General features: G+C 48.6%; 1 protein-coding gene across 3 annotated transcripts in view; it reads right to left on the bottom strand.

Moving 5' to 3' along the window:
- Window positions 1-2,637: 2,637 nt before the first annotated feature.
- The window catches only part of Usp49 (ubiquitin specific peptidase 49), a 55,529-nt gene continuing 43,232 nt past the window's right edge, over window positions 2,638-14,934 (bottom strand). For 2 of the 3 annotated variants that reach the window (XM_048347780.1, XM_048347778.1), the window contains 5 exons: window positions 12,979-14,346; window positions 10,898-11,102; window positions 5,776-5,884; window positions 4,816-5,021; window positions 2,638-3,905 (listed from right to left, as the gene is read on the bottom strand). In XM_048347780.1, the coding sequence (XP_048203737.1) occupies window positions 3,715-3,905; window positions 4,816-5,021; window positions 5,776-5,884; window positions 10,898-11,102; window positions 12,979-14,319 (2,052 nt within the window). In that variant the 5' untranslated portion in view covers window positions 14,320-14,346 and the 3' untranslated portion in view covers window positions 2,638-3,714. Of the gene's footprint in view, window positions 3,906-4,815; window positions 5,022-5,775; window positions 5,885-10,897; window positions 11,103-12,978; window positions 14,510-14,934 lie in introns of all 3 variants that reach the window. The other variant, XM_048347777.1, reaches the window with a different exon arrangement.

The raw sequence follows: 14,934 nt of genomic DNA, 5'->3' as shown, positions 1-14,934 counted from the left end.
ATTAACTAGGCTGAGGGACCCAGTTATGGAGTGTGCTTTGAATGGTGAGCATTTAAACATTCTCCAGTGAAATCTCATGAACTCAGCAGAAACCGTAGGTTGGAGTAAAAGTAACAGGCTGGGAAGAGCCCAGCGTACTCAGCCCATGGTAGTCGGCCCGTCCCCTGTGCAGGTTAGTCCACAGGCTCACATGCAAGGGGTTGTTTTCTACACTGCTTCTGGGTGCTTTGTACAAAAGAATCTGAGCACCAGTGAGCGCACCATTTCGGGAGGAACCATTTTTGTTTCATCTCCACCAGTTTGCCCAGCATCAGTCATGGTTTTGATAAGGACTAGTAAAACCTTTTCTGACCATTGTGCTCTCCCAACCAACTGGAAAACCGACCCTTCCACTCACACGCTGTAACCAGAGAGGGACGCAGTACACATGTAGGAAGAGCCATTTGGACTTTCCCTGCCCAACAAGGCCAGAGTGAACATTAGTGGCATACATACAAGAAGTGGCAAACGACAATGGCAAATCTAGTCAGTCACCTGGTGAAACATCACGGATACAAGCAGTTCAGACGCTACAAGAAGATTTAGAACTTGCTGGTAAGAACAATCTGCATTCATACACAAGATATGAAATGCTTTTAAGAAACGTGACACCAAATGTCCTTTAAACACTACAGAGATCCACTTGCCATTTGAAACGGCAAGGGATCCTTTCCCTTAATCTTTTTCATGCAAACCATAATTGAGTACAAGGCACCAAATTTTATGAATTGTATAAAATTAGTTCACAAAGCTTTATCAGTAAGTAATACAAACTCCCTCTCCCTCCACCCCCTACCCCGCCCCTCCCATTCCCCAACCAACTTTTCACTGCACCTCCGAGGACCTCTCCCGGCTTACGGTTTGCGAGCCAGCCAGCCCGCCCCAGTGGTTCTCGCACCTGGATGGAGCTGTACGCCCAGCCAGAGTAGGGAGCTCATACAATCATTGACTCTAGAAGCCTTGCCATTAGGAACAAAAATAAACTCTGCTATTGAGTCCATAGGACACATTAACACTTCTACAGCTTTCAATTTTGTTCATGACATTTTTAAGAGACATTTGGAAATTCTTTCCAGCGTGGCACTGCCTCCCGTTCCCAATCTCAGCCCAAGAGGGGCTAGCTCAAAGCTGGCAAGAGGTGGGCCCACCATTTAGTAAGACCTTCCGTTCCTGGCCACCGAGGGCCTTCCTAAGTATTTCTGCACTAGTGTGGGTAGTCTGAGGCAAACACAGGTTTAAGGGTCAGGCTAGACTGAGGTAAGAAATCTTTGAGGGCCAGGGTGCATTCATCTCGGCTGCCTACAGAAGCAAGTAAACAGGCCAGCCAACTACGAAGGGTTCCTTGAAGACTCAACTACTTGCCTGGGAGAGAAGCAGCTGCACGAAGATGGCAGGAGATCGAGGGCATGACTAGGCAGCAGCAGCTCAACCTCCACCTGTCCTGATTCTCTGCTCTGCAGAACATTCCAGTCAGTGAGAAAATGTGTGAAAAATGAAAGGCAGAGGGACTGTCCTTCCTCACAACCCTTGACGTGGAGAGCTCTTTGTCATAAGACTGTCCCTAAACAGTGCCTTCCTGCGTGTCCAGTGCTGTCTCCAACTCATTTTAAGTAATTTTATTAATTTGATACATGGCTAGGTGAAATTAAGCGTTTCTTTTGATTTCACAAAATCCCTAATCTGCTTAATAATGATAGAATTTGGTACAAAAGTTTTGAAAATTAAAATTGAAGATCATTTCATTTTTGTGTTTTTAGTGGAAGTACTTCCCTCTGGACAGGAGAGATGAAGCAGATGCTGTATTAGTTCTTCTCTATCTTAAAGTTCTCTTTCTAGAGTAGTAAACATAGATTCCAGATGAGGTGCCATTCTATTTCCTTTTTGCTCTCCATTTTTTGTTTTAGTTCTCCCTTTTCAGATAAGGTCTCACTGTGTAACTCAGGCTGACCTTGAACTCACAATCTTTCTCCCAAGTGCTTGGATTACAAGTGTGTGCCCCCACTCCCAGGTTGTTTATTGTTAATGGCTTTCCAACTGCCTTAGAAAGTGAGCATCTGTTATGGCAGCCTAGAAATGTAGACCTCAGGGGCACAGCTTTGTCTCAGAGGCTCTGGCAGCGTGAGCTGCTGGGACACTTTAAAACAATGTCCAGGAGGGTACGCCCAGGCAAAGCTTACACAAGAAGCCTGCAGTAGACAATATAAATCTAACAGCATACAAATGCCATACGCTCTCGCTTCCAAATAAAAGCTAAATATAGAAACCTCACAGTGTTGGAAAAAGCAAGTTCAATTAAAAATAGAATCACTCCTTCCTGATCAGGGTGAGCCACTTTCTGTCTGGGTCTCTTCTTGTCTCAGTGCTTCCTGGCAGGTCCTAGGGGAGAGTTCATCGCAAATGAGAGCGACAGCAAATGCTACAGGTGTGCCTGGGAAATGCGGCTCATTCAAACTGCTAACGCTAGAGCCCTCCTCCTGCTGCCCTGCCCTTCCTGCGTCCACTCTACCCAGACTCTTCCACAGCCACTCCCTTCTACCTGTGTTCAAGACTGACCGTAAGTTCAGTGAGCCTGCACGGGGAGAGCATGGGGCCCACCGCGGTAGGCCAGGCTTTGCCCTCCCTGGCACTGTGGCACGGCGGGGCGGTGCCGATGGGAGGAAGGGCTTGTTCGGGCATCATTTCATTTCGAAATGGACCCAGTCAAGGACTGGAGTAAAGGGCAGGGCTCTCTTGCTAACTTTCGTGATGGACTGAGGACAGGTAGGTAAAGCCACAGTAGAGTGGCAGACTGGGAAGGGAACAGGCCAGGGCCTTCAGCAATAGTGGGGCACATAGGAGTGGAGTCCACGCGGGGCACAGGCCCGTGCGAGCACCAACGTTCTAGCTCTCTGGGTGCAGGAGAGAAGCTGCATGCCACAGCAAGGGGAGAACAGGCAGCAGACATTCAGAGACGCCCTCCACCCTCACTGCACCTTGAGAAAGCCTCAGACTAGCTGAAAGCAAAGCACAAGCTTGCCCTAGACCTGAACCAGCCAGGGCCTTTGGCTCAGCACACAGTGAAGAACACGTTCAAGTCTGCTTCCTCATACGAACTGTCCCTGTGCTGAAAGGAAGTGTGGAATGGTTAGATGACAGCACGGCTAGGGAGGGCACTCACTACCCATGGAACCTCCATGCCTCTCAGTCTACTCTCAGTCTACGACTGCCTTCTGAAAAGGAAGCAGGCAAGTCTTCACCCTCCCCTGTCACCTGGGGGCCATCCCATCCGCAAGCTGCCGGCCAGAGCCCCTCTTGGCAGGCTCTGTCCAGCACTTACATGGAGAGCATCTTCTGGTGCTGAGAGGTCCTGACTAGCAGGGGCCTCATGTAAGGGACAGAGGGCAGGGACACTCTCCTGGCTGCCTTCCACCCAGATCCTCATCATATCCAGAGCAAGGATGCATGTCTTCACAGAAGTTACTCCTTTTGGTGTTTTATGAAAGGAGGGAATTTCCAAATGCATTCAACACAAAGTGACTACAAATTTTCTGACAGGACAGGAATCACCTTCTACTCTAGACCCAGTGAGGCAAACCTAGTCATCTGCTCCTGCAGTAAGCCTTACTTTCTGTGAGAGGAAAGGTGTGTGGACATCAATAAGAGTCAAAGCAAGTCAGTCTTTGATACTCCTCCCAGTCAGGGGAATGTCTGTGGTCTGCCTCCATCCTTGTTGCTGGACTGCACCTGAGCTTGGAGTTGGGGTTCTGAGAGTCTTGCATTTCCCTGCACTGTTCTTTGAGTGTAAAAAAGAATGTAGGCCTGGGTTTTGCACACTTCCTCCACACTGCATACATTCAGCTTTGAGTCATTGCAGTGAACCCAAAAACCTAGGAAACCAAAGGAGAGAAAGAGAGAAAATAACTACCCAATTTATATTTCTAGTCAGCTGCAGAACCAGGAGATGAAGGGAAAGAGGAGAACAGGAGAGAGCTGCCCTGTGATCACTGGTGGAGGGAAGGGACAAGTGAAGAAAACCGGCTTCCTCCTAACCACTGGCTTTCACCCCACCAAACCTGACCACAAAGACTGCTTACAGTATCCATTCAGTGTGATTTCCACCCTTACGGTACTGGCCTTTTTATTATCCCTCAGAACTGCCACAAAGGCAGCCAGGACATGGGGGACGGTGACATGGGGAGAGGTGGAGAAAATAGGAACTGGGGAAGAGGAAACGGAAACTAGAGAGTAACAGGCAACTGTTGGCTGCCCCTGGGGCACTGCTGGAGGTTCACCCTGCTGCCCATCTACCTTAAGGAAGGAGCTGGGAGCTGCACCCTGGGCAAGGGCTGTACACTCCCCTGGCAGGACCCCGGTCAGGACACAGAAAGGGCTCTGTAATGTCCTCAGCTTTATGGCAAGCAAGGCTAGTGAGATTTGCAGCCTACCTTGGTGAGGTCATGCAAAACTGAGGAAGCTGAGGGTACAGAAGTACACAACCACGGGGGATGGGAAAATGATTAATAACCAGCACTGCTGGCAACACTACACTAACCTCTAACATTGAGGGGCACAGATCTAATAAGCATGGTACCTGGGCCAGTTCCTTGTAATTTTTAGAACCCCCTTATGTGGTTATATCCTAAACTGGAAAGCAACTTTCCTAATTCTTTCCACTGGATCTGAATGTATCTAACTTCCCTCTAAGTGACCCAGGGCATAGAAATAAAAGGAAAGCATAAAATGTGAATACGTCAACCCTTTTCCTGTCCCCCACCCCACAGAGCAAAGCGCACGCACCTCCCTCTGTGTTGTAGCAATAGGCTGTGTAGTGTCCTGAGCCAAACCCTTTCCCGTGATGCATGACCACCGCGGAGAGATCATAGGCAAAGGTCTCTTTGTCAAGAGAGGAGAGCATGTCCCTGCAGCAGTAAGGTTCCATGGTTAATACCTGGTCAAAGGCGACATGGACCCCAATCTTCTCTCGATGATTACGGCCAGACCACCTAGGACATGACAGAAACATCTTACTAGTGAAGACTGGTGAGCAAAGGGAGAGTTAGGTAAAATAGGCAACCAAGTAAATGCAACCTTTCTTTTTTTTTTTTTTTTTTGCCAGTCTTGGGCCTTGGACTCAGGGCCTGAGCACTGTCCCTGGCTTCTTTTTGCTCAAGGCTAGCACTCTGCCACTTGAGCCACTGCGCCACTTCTGGCCATTTTCTACATATGTGGTGCTGGGGAATTGAACCCAGACCTTCATGTATATGAGGCAAGCACTCTTGCCACTAGGCCATATTCCCAGCCCCTAAATGCAACCTTTCAACTCTGGTTTCCCCATCAATAAAATGGTAATAATCAATACCCAGTGTACTTTGCTGTGAATATTCTATAAAATATTTGAACCTAGAAATCTGTAAGCCAGCAATCCATTTATATTATTGCCTGCCACCTTCTCACAAATCAACTGGTGCTTCATCCTAAAGAAGAATCAACATAGCCAAAGCCCAGCTAGAAGAGCTTGAGGCGCAGACACCAGTACGGGCCAGATAGTGAGACAGGGCCACAGAGCCAAGACCAGTGCGCTGGCTCTAGGACCAGCTTGCCTGTTCATCCACGTGAACCATTCAGTCTCCACGGAAAGTTCCAGGTCTTACGGAACAGGTTTCTCCCCACACACAAGAGAAGACTTTGTTCCCGCCAAGCCTTGGCGGCAGCTACTCCCTCGGTGCACAGCCACCTGCAAGTCCCGCACGAGCTCACCTGAATCTCTTAAGGTGCAGCCGGAGGACCTGAGGTAGTCTGTAGATCATTAACTGCTTCCTAGCTTCACTCAGAACAAGGGGTTTGGGGTTGGATTTTCGTCGCTTGCCTGTATGGTTTGAGAAGGCATAAGACACACGTTGTGAGGAGTCTCATTTTTGACAGAAACAGTGACTTGCCACAATATACATTCTCTTCTTTTTCTTTCTTTTTTTTTTTTTTTTTTGGCAGTCGTGGGGCTTGAACTCTGGGCCTGGGCGCTGTCCCTGAGCTCTTTTCATCTCAAGGCTAGCGTTCTACCACTTGAGTCACAGCACAACTTCTGGTTTTCTGGTGGTTACTTGGAGATAAGAGACTCAAGGACTTTCCTACCCAGGCTGGCTTTGAACTGTGAGCCTCCTGAGTAGTTAGGATTACAGATATGAGCCACCACTGCCCAGCTATATTCTCTTTACTTCTCAACATTTATTTTTTTTTGTTGCAAAACCAGGAGTCAAACTCCGTACATGACACTGACTTCTCTATAAATGGAGCCATGCCTGCAACCCCATTTCTCAACATGTAAAACTCACTGGTGGGTGAGGAGCTGGGAATGTGGCTTAGTGGTGGAGCGCTTGCCTAACAGGAATGAAGCCCTTGGTTCGATTCCTCAGTACCACATAAATAAAAAAGCCAGAAGTGACACAAGTGGTAGAGCACTAGCTTTGGGCAAAAAGCAGTTCAGGGACAGTGCTCAGGCTTTGTGTTTAAGCCCCAGGACTGGGGGGTGGGAGTGGGAGAACATCCCTTTGCTTTTCTCACAGTTTCCTTGAATTTTTCCCGGACCATGAGGTAACCTCGAGTGAGAATAGAAGCCCTGCACTATGACAGGACAGTAAAACAGAAGGAGTCAGGGCCCCTGAAGAGCATGCAGTGACCCACCCATCCCTGAATGCCCTCCAGACTTCTACTTAACAGAAAAACACAAGTGTACCTCACTCACTCTAGCCCACTGAAACAAGCAACCAATCGAATCTTCATATATTTACTGCCAATTGTTTTCTATGAACAGGGGGTTGTTGGTATGGGATCAGGTTGGTGCACTCCAGATGTCTTGATTTACTGATGGGTGGGTAGTGGATGGTTACTGCAACAGTGAGCCTTTGGAGCAAACTGGGCCAGGGTTTTATGTCAGTATAGATTCCACTGAAATTGTGAGGTACTGTGCTATCATTTATAAACCTTTGTGGGTTTTTTTGTTTTTTGTGTTGTTGTCTTTTTTGCCAGTCCTGGGCCTTGGACTCAGGGCCTGAGCACTGTCCCTGGCTTCTTTTGCTCAAGTCTAGCACTCTACCACTTGAGCCACAGTGCCACTTCTGGCTTTTTCTGTGTATGTGGTGCTAAGGAATTGAACCCAGGGCTTCATGCATGCTAGGCGAGCACTCTACCCCTAAGCCTCATTCCCAGCCCCACTTTGTGTTTTCACTACATAGGACTAACTCTATTTCCTGTTCCCAGCCATGGCATGCTAAGTGATAAGTTATTCAAAAATCTGAACCTCAGTTCCTTTCACCAGTAAATGGGGAGTAATGCACATTTTCAGTACTCAGGACAAAAGGACAGTGAGAAGGGGCTGCACTAACAAGGAGATTGAAAGAATAGGAACAAAGTAGATCATTTCCATGTATGAAATTAGAACAGTGAAATATATTGAAATTGATTTAGGAGGTGGATAAAACAAGAAAGGGGGGGTGACACCGACTGGACTATATAGTATATGTGTATAGAAATATCACAGTTCCCCCTCCATAATTAATGTATGCTAATTAAAGGAACAAAATATATTAACAAATTTCAGCATGATTTGCATGTGGCATATACAAACGTTTAGAAAAGAGACCTTGCTGGTTCTGTTTTTATGCCATACTTGGTTACTACTTGGACATGCAGGGCAAGGCTGGTAGCCCAACCAAGGGCACTCAGTTCAGCACAGAACCCGTGTTTCTAGAGGAAAATGCAGCGAGCTGTCCATGGCTTGCGCCTGTCATCCTGGCTGCTCAGGAGGGTGAGATCTGAGGATCACAGTTTGGAGCCACCCAAGGCTGAAAGTCTGTGAGACTCTCATCTCCAATTAATCACCAAAAGGCTGGAAGTGGAGTCTTGAAGAAGAAAGCTCAGGGACAACACCCACACTATGTTCAAGTCACAGAACTGGAACAAAAAAGAAGGGGAGGGGGACTGAGTTTCTAATTTTTCAGCAACTAAACACCGCCATCACAAGCCTCTATAAGCACTTACTGACAATCAAAGAGGTAAATGGATAAGAATATAAAATTAGTGGTCCACTGAGATGCCTGCTCATTGAACCATTGCTATCATGATCACGATGTATGATGGATTTGGCCTCTGATTCTAAGTCTCTTCTGATGATTTGTCACAGCTTCTGTGACAACAGAAGGTAGAGGTGCCACTGCTCATAGCAGAGTGCATCGGGAGTGTGCAGCCAGCATGCAGTCCGAACCTGGGGCAAAAGGAACATTAGAGAGGTGTCTGGCTCTGTTTTCCATCCTCAGATTTCTGAAAATCACTTCAGCTGTTTGGGAACCTGGCAGTGACTGCCACACCCAGCAGAGGGAGTGTGCGAGCCAAGATGAAAACAATGTAGAATCTGGGCTTTGTTTCCCTTAAATGAAATTCACAAAGGAAACGAGATTACTGGTTCAATTGAGATTGATCAGTCCTGGCATGCTTTAATTAGGGTGGACACAGACGTAGAAGACAGACTTTCCAAAACATCACAAGCAATAGATCCGTGCAGCACCCCTCCGCCCCCGCCAGCTTTCCTTCTTTGCCATTATTTGCATCTGCTTAAAGAAATCCTGAGGAATTGGCACAAACCCAAAAAGAGTTATTTCTTGCCAATTTTGTCATATCAATGAATAGCAGAACGGTTAATATCTTTTTGTTCCTTGCAAGAGAAAAGCTTTATGAATTACTATTAAACAATAGACTTGGATTAAACAATAGACAGGTGGCTCACACCTGTAATCCTAGCTACTCAGGAAGCTGGGATCTGAAGATAGCTGTTTGAAGCCAGCCCAGGCAGGAAAGTCTGTGAGACTCCTATCTCCAATAAGTTACTTAGAAAAAGTTGGAAGTGGCACTGTGGCTCAAGTGGTGGAGTGCTAGTCTTGAGCACAAAGAGGCTCGGGAACAGTGCCTAAGCATTGAGATCAAGCTCCAGGCCAAATATATATATATATGCTCTAATAAAACAATTTTTAATTTGTTTTATTTTTGTTGCCAGTCCTGGGGCGTGGACTCAAGGCCTGAGCACTGTCCCTGGCTTCTTTTTGCTCAAGGCTAGCACTCTACCTCTTGAGCCACAATGCCACTTCCCACTTTTTTTTTTCTATATATGTGGTGCTGAGGACTCAAACCCAGGGCTTCAGGTATATGAGGCGAGCACTTTACCACTAGGCCATATTCCCAGCCCCTAATAAAACAAATTTTCTCTTTTTTCTTTTTGCTGGTTATTTTAGAAGATGTCTATTGAATCCCCCCCCCGCCCCTTACTGGCCTTTAACTGTAAGCCTCCAGCTCTTTCCTGAATAGCTAGGAATACAGATAAGAATTACCATCCCCAGAGTTACTCCAACTTAACTCATCTTGGTATCTCAAAATGGAATAGGACAGGTAAATTTATAGTTAGCCAAGTGTAACATTTTAATTTTGTGCATGCGTGTGTGTGTGTGTGTGTGTGCGCGCACGCGCCAGTAGTAGGGCCTCAAGAACAGCACTCTACCACTTGAGCCACAGCTCCACTTCCAGCTTTTTGGTATTTTAAGTCTCACGGACTTTCCTGAACCTTGATCCTCAGGTCTTATTCCTGAGTAGTTAGGATTACAGGTATGAGCCACTTGTACCTGGCCAATATTTCAATTTTTAAGATGGCAAAATGAGGGGCTGGGGATATGGCCTAGTGGCAAGAGAGCTTGCCTTGTATACATGAGGCCCTGGGTTCAATTCCCCAAAACCACATATACAGAAAACGGCCAGAAGTGGTGCTGTGGCTCAAGTGGCAGAGTGCTAGCCTTGAGCAAAAGGAAGCCAGGGACAGTGCTCAGGCCCTGAGTCCAAGGCCCAGGACTGGCCAAAAAAAAAAAAAAAAAAGATGGCAAAATGATATAAAGCATGACTATTGTCCTAATTCTTCAAAGAATAGGATGAGTGCAAAATATACTTTTTAATGTGCAAAATATACTTTAAAATGTTAATGTATTAAGATTTTTTTTTTTTTTTTGGCTGTGAGCCAGTGCATCACACCTGTATCTTAGCTACTCAGGAGGCTGAGATCTGAGGATAGCAGTTCAAAGCCAGCCTTGGCAGGAAAGTCCATGAGACTCTTATCTCCAACTAACCATAAGAAAACCGAAAGTGGCCCTGTGGCTCAAATAGTAGAGCACTAGCCTTGAGGTTGTGGGGCTTGAACTGTGGGCCTGGGTGCTGTCCCTGAGCTCTTTAGCTCAAGGCTAGCTAGCACTTTACCATTTGAGCCAAAGCACTACTTCTGTTTCTTTGCTTATGTGGTGTTGAGGAATCAAACCTAAGGCTTCATGCATGCTAGGCAAGCACTCTGCCACTAAGCCACATTCCCAGCCTAATTTTATGTCTTTAGTTTTCAAATGTTTGTATGCCATAAAAACTAAGTATGTGCTTTTACATTTTTTGCCCTGCATTTCTTCTGAGCAGACTGGGTTAGCAGAAGCACCAAGTGACTACATTGTAGCACAGTCCTTGTATACCTCATGTTGCCCTGTGAAGTTAAGCACTAATATTCGCAACCTTCCCAAAATAAAGAGTGACGTGGGTCAGGAGCGGACAAAGCAGCTCCAACTCCAACCCTCCTTTATTTTGTGATGGTGGGGTGGACTCGGACTTTAATGTAATAAGCATGGTGCCTAACAGCGTTCTACCACTGAGCTACAATCTGAGACCTAGATCTTTGTTTTTAAAACAGGGAGTCTATATTAATTATTTTCAGAAAATGGGAGACAAAGCCTTTAAATGAGTTTAGAGCACCTTCAAATGACATTCCAGTTGCCACCCGCCTCCTCTGCCCAGTTCTCCACCCAGCACTTACTGTTACACTGGTCACAAGCGTAGATTCTCCCTTCTAGCGCCTCTGTCTCCGTGAACTTGGCCAGCATCTCAGTGAGCAGGCACTCTGTCTGATTCAGCGGGACAAACCCTTTTTCTATACAGTGATAGCGTTCAGGGAATTCCAGGGACAGATCCCAAAAGGGCTCAATGGTATTGGATTTGTAATTGCATGATATACATGTAACCTAGAATGAAAAGTTTGTTTTGCACATTATCTATATTTTCCATATTTCACACATATAGTTTTGCTTACTTTATGTAAGACATAGAACTTTACCAAAATTAAGTGTATAATTAAAAAAAAACATAGTATTGCTAGGTTTCAGTGGTTCATACTTCTAATACTAGCCACTCAGGAGGCTGAGATCTGAGGATCTCAGTTAAAAGCCAGCCTGGGCAGGAAAACCTGTGAGACTCTTATCTCCAATTAACCACCAAAAAAAGCCAGAAATGGAGGTGTGGTTCAAGAGGTAGAGCACTAGCTTTGAACATAAAAGCTCAGAAACAGTGTGCTCAGTCAGACCCTGAGTTCAAGAAGGCTGAAATCTGGAAGATTATGGTTTGAAGCCAGCGTGGACAAGAAAGTCTTTGTGACTCCATCTCCAAAACAACTGACAGAACATGAGTTGGAGGCATAGTTCAAATGCCAGAGCTCCAGCTAAGTAAGCAAAGCTGAGTACCAGGTCCTGAGTTCAAAGCCTGGTATCAGAAAAAAAAATACTCTTTAAAGAACTAGAGCTGTATTAAAATGTGATACACATTCTAACCATGTGATATTAGAAAAACCACAGAGAAAACATTGCACCCATCACTTTCTCTCAAAGTATGCTCTCTACTGAAGGCTGCAGCAGTACAGACTGCAGGTGAGGGTGGCAGCGTGGTTGGGGGCAGTTTTGCTTCTCTCAACTACCCCATAACTCGGCCCTTCCATGCAGCCAACTTGCCTGTTTGCCCTTGCTTCTTGCAGCACCATACCTCACATTTACAACTCTCCCAGATGTACTTCCCATGCTTGAAAAAGAAATTAATAAAGCATCAATAAACTTTCTCTTCCCAACCTACCCATCAATCTTTCAAAACTATAAAAGCCAAGGCATGAAAATGCAAAATCTCAGTGTCTTCAAAGCTTCCTGCCCCTACTTTTGTGTGTGTGTGTGTGTGTGTGGCCTGAGCACTGTCCCCGGCTTCCATTTGCTCAAGGCTAGCACTCTACCACTTGAGCCACAGTGCCACTTCTGGCCTTTTCTGTATATGTGATGTTGAGGAATCGAACGCAGTGCTTCATGCATGCTAGGCAAGCCCTCTACCACGTAGCCACATTACCAGCTATGCCCCCACTTTTTAAATCTATATAAAAAAAATTCTTTCCTCCTGTTTTCACTGGCTCTGCCTAGGTCACTTTTGGTCACAGATCCAGGAAAGGGGGGGGGGCATAGGAAGGAGGCTTGCTTAGACCTCTGGCAGGCTAGACAGTCACTGGCTTCTCCTGTGGGTGATGGAAAAGAATGGTTGCTATCTACTATGGAGTCAAGGTTACGGGCAAATTCGGTTCAGTTTCCTAAAAGTGACTAAAGGATGGGGGATGGAACAGTGAGTATACAACCAGAATATTGGGTTATCCATTATTTCATTCGCTGAAAATACCATGTTATGGCCAGTGAAACAAAAAAATCTGTCAAGTTCATCAACAAGGCCATCGCAGTGTATGGTACAATGGTCATTCTCAAATATGCATAATCCTTTCCTCCTATACATGAAGCCCTGGGTTCAATTCCTCAGCACCACATATATAGAAAACGGCCAGAAGTGGCGCTGTGGCTCAAGTGGCAGAGTGCTAGCCTTGAGCAAAAGGAAGCCAGGGACAGTGCTCAGGCCCTGAGTCCAAGGCCCAGGACTGGCAAAAAAAAAAAACAAAACAAAAAAACATATGCATAATCCCAGAAAATGTTGGCCATACTCATTATCCCGGGATGTGGGGAGCCATTCACAGGAAGTCAGGCTTCCTCCAAGCCTCGCTGGTTGTGCTGGGCAGAGCCCGGGCTGGGGTGGGCGTACACTTACCTGACTGAGCAGCTGCCCATGAAATATGGTGTTCACCACCTTTAAGACCTGTTTGGTGAGCTTCCTCTGGGAGAAGGGGATGAGGATCCGGCGCGTGGAGCCCTCGGACTCGAGCTCCTGCTGTACTTTGTGAAGCAACTCGCAGAGGAATTCCTGCGCGTCCTGCTGGTCGTAGCCCCGGAAGGCGGGGATGAGGCTCCACACGGAGTGGAGCATGGCAAAGGGCGACACCAGGGCCCACTTCCCGGACCACATGACTCGGAAGAGGGTGTGCAGTTCGTGGCAGAGGGAAATGTGTTTGGAGCTGGGCTCCTTGTTCTGGATGAGCTCCAGGCTCCTGCTGAGGGAGGCGCCCCCGTGCCAGCCGAGGCCCTCGACGCGGTCGCTCCGGGCCGACAGCTGGGTGGCGGAGCCGGCGGGCCGGCCCGGGAGCGGGGCCTGGCCGTTGACGGCCTGGGGGAAGAGGTGCTCGGTGGTGGAGGGGTCGAGGTTCAGGAAGCACTCCCGGAACTTCTGGAGGTGGCTGAGCACCTGCAGGATGGAGTTCATGTAGCAGGTGTTGCCCAGGTTGCGCAGGCCGGTGACGCCGGGCGCCACGGTGGGCTGGCGGCGCGGCTTGAGCGGGCCGGGGGCGGCGCGGCGGGCGGCGGCCAGGGCGGCGGGCGCGGGGGCCGGCGGGCCCGCGGCGGGGCGGGGCGCCAGCAGCAGCAGGCGCGCGCTCTTGCGCGGGGGCGCGCTGGTCAGCTCCTCCAGCAGCCGCCGCCGCTTCACCTCCCGCCGCCGCTGCCGCGCCGCCTCCTTCTTGCGCTCCAGGGCCTCCTCCTGCCGCCGCCGCTCCAGCTGCGCCCGGCCCCGCGAGCTGCGGGCGAACCACAGCCGCAGCGTCTTGGCCAGCAGGCGCTGGCGCCGGTACCACAGCGCCGTGAGCATCTGCGGCTGCCCCCGGGGCGCGCTCGGCGGCGGCGGGGCCGCGTCCTCGCCCGCGGCCGCGGAGCGCAGCGTCCGCCCGCGCCCGGCCCGGTCCTGCTGGCCCCGCACGGCCAGGAGCGAGCTCCGGAGCAGCTTCAGGTCCCCCTCGGGGTTGTCATTGAGCACGTAGTCCTTGCACAGGTAGCAGAACACGTAGAGGTCCCGGACCTCCATGGCCAGCGGGTGCCCGGTGTCCTGGAAGTGCCGGAGCGCGTGGTCCTCCATGTAGCGGCCGCACGCCACGTGCGCGCACTTGAGGCACGCCCACACGGACTCGGTGGTGGCGCACGCCAGGCAGCGCCACTTCTGCGGGTTCAGGATGGAGTGGTCCTGGGCGAGCCGTAACCGCCCCGCATGTTTGCATCTATCCATGTCTCGAGCAGTCGCCGCGCTCTTAACCTGGCACAGCGCCCCCCCCCCAAAAGGAAAAGAATTCTTTAAGCAAGAGAGCTTCCCACCGAGGGGGTGGTTGCAGTGAGCATTCCAACTTAAGATCCATGCGTTTTCAATTCAAACTCGGTTCCTCTGAAAGTGGAAACTGTATCACAGTCCCCCTTGCGAGCTGAGAGGGCCACACACAAAAAGGCAAACTCAAGTTGGGTACAATGTATTTCAAAGCAGAAATGGAGCATCAGGTACAGATACAGAAAGCCGCCTATAAATCTCACTTCTGTTGAGCCTCACTTTAAGTAACATATGTGTCCCTCTGGGGGGAAAAATACATCTTGTGGAGTAGGTGGGGTAATTGTCACTTTCTTTAGTAAAAGGATAGGTCAGAAAAGAATGAAATCTGCCCCAGTGCAGTAGTGTGCCTATAATCCCAGCTATGCAAGAGGCAGAGATTGGGAGGATCCTGGTTTGAGACTAGTCTTGACAAAAAGTCGGCGACCCCACCACCAACTCAATAAGCCGACTGTAGTGGTTGTGCTCTTGTCATTCCAACTGCACAGGAAGCATAAATAGCACTACTCCCCAGTGTCAACTCAA

This window comes from Perognathus longimembris, chromosome 6 (assembly GCF_023159225.1).
Source record: "Perognathus longimembris pacificus isolate PPM17 chromosome 6, ASM2315922v1, whole genome shotgun sequence".
Classification (NCBI taxonomy): Eukaryota; Metazoa; Chordata; class Mammalia; order Rodentia; family Heteromyidae; genus Perognathus; species Perognathus longimembris.
The sequence above is the reverse complement of the archived record's forward strand: the minus strand, read 5'-3'. Positions and strand labels throughout refer to the sequence as shown.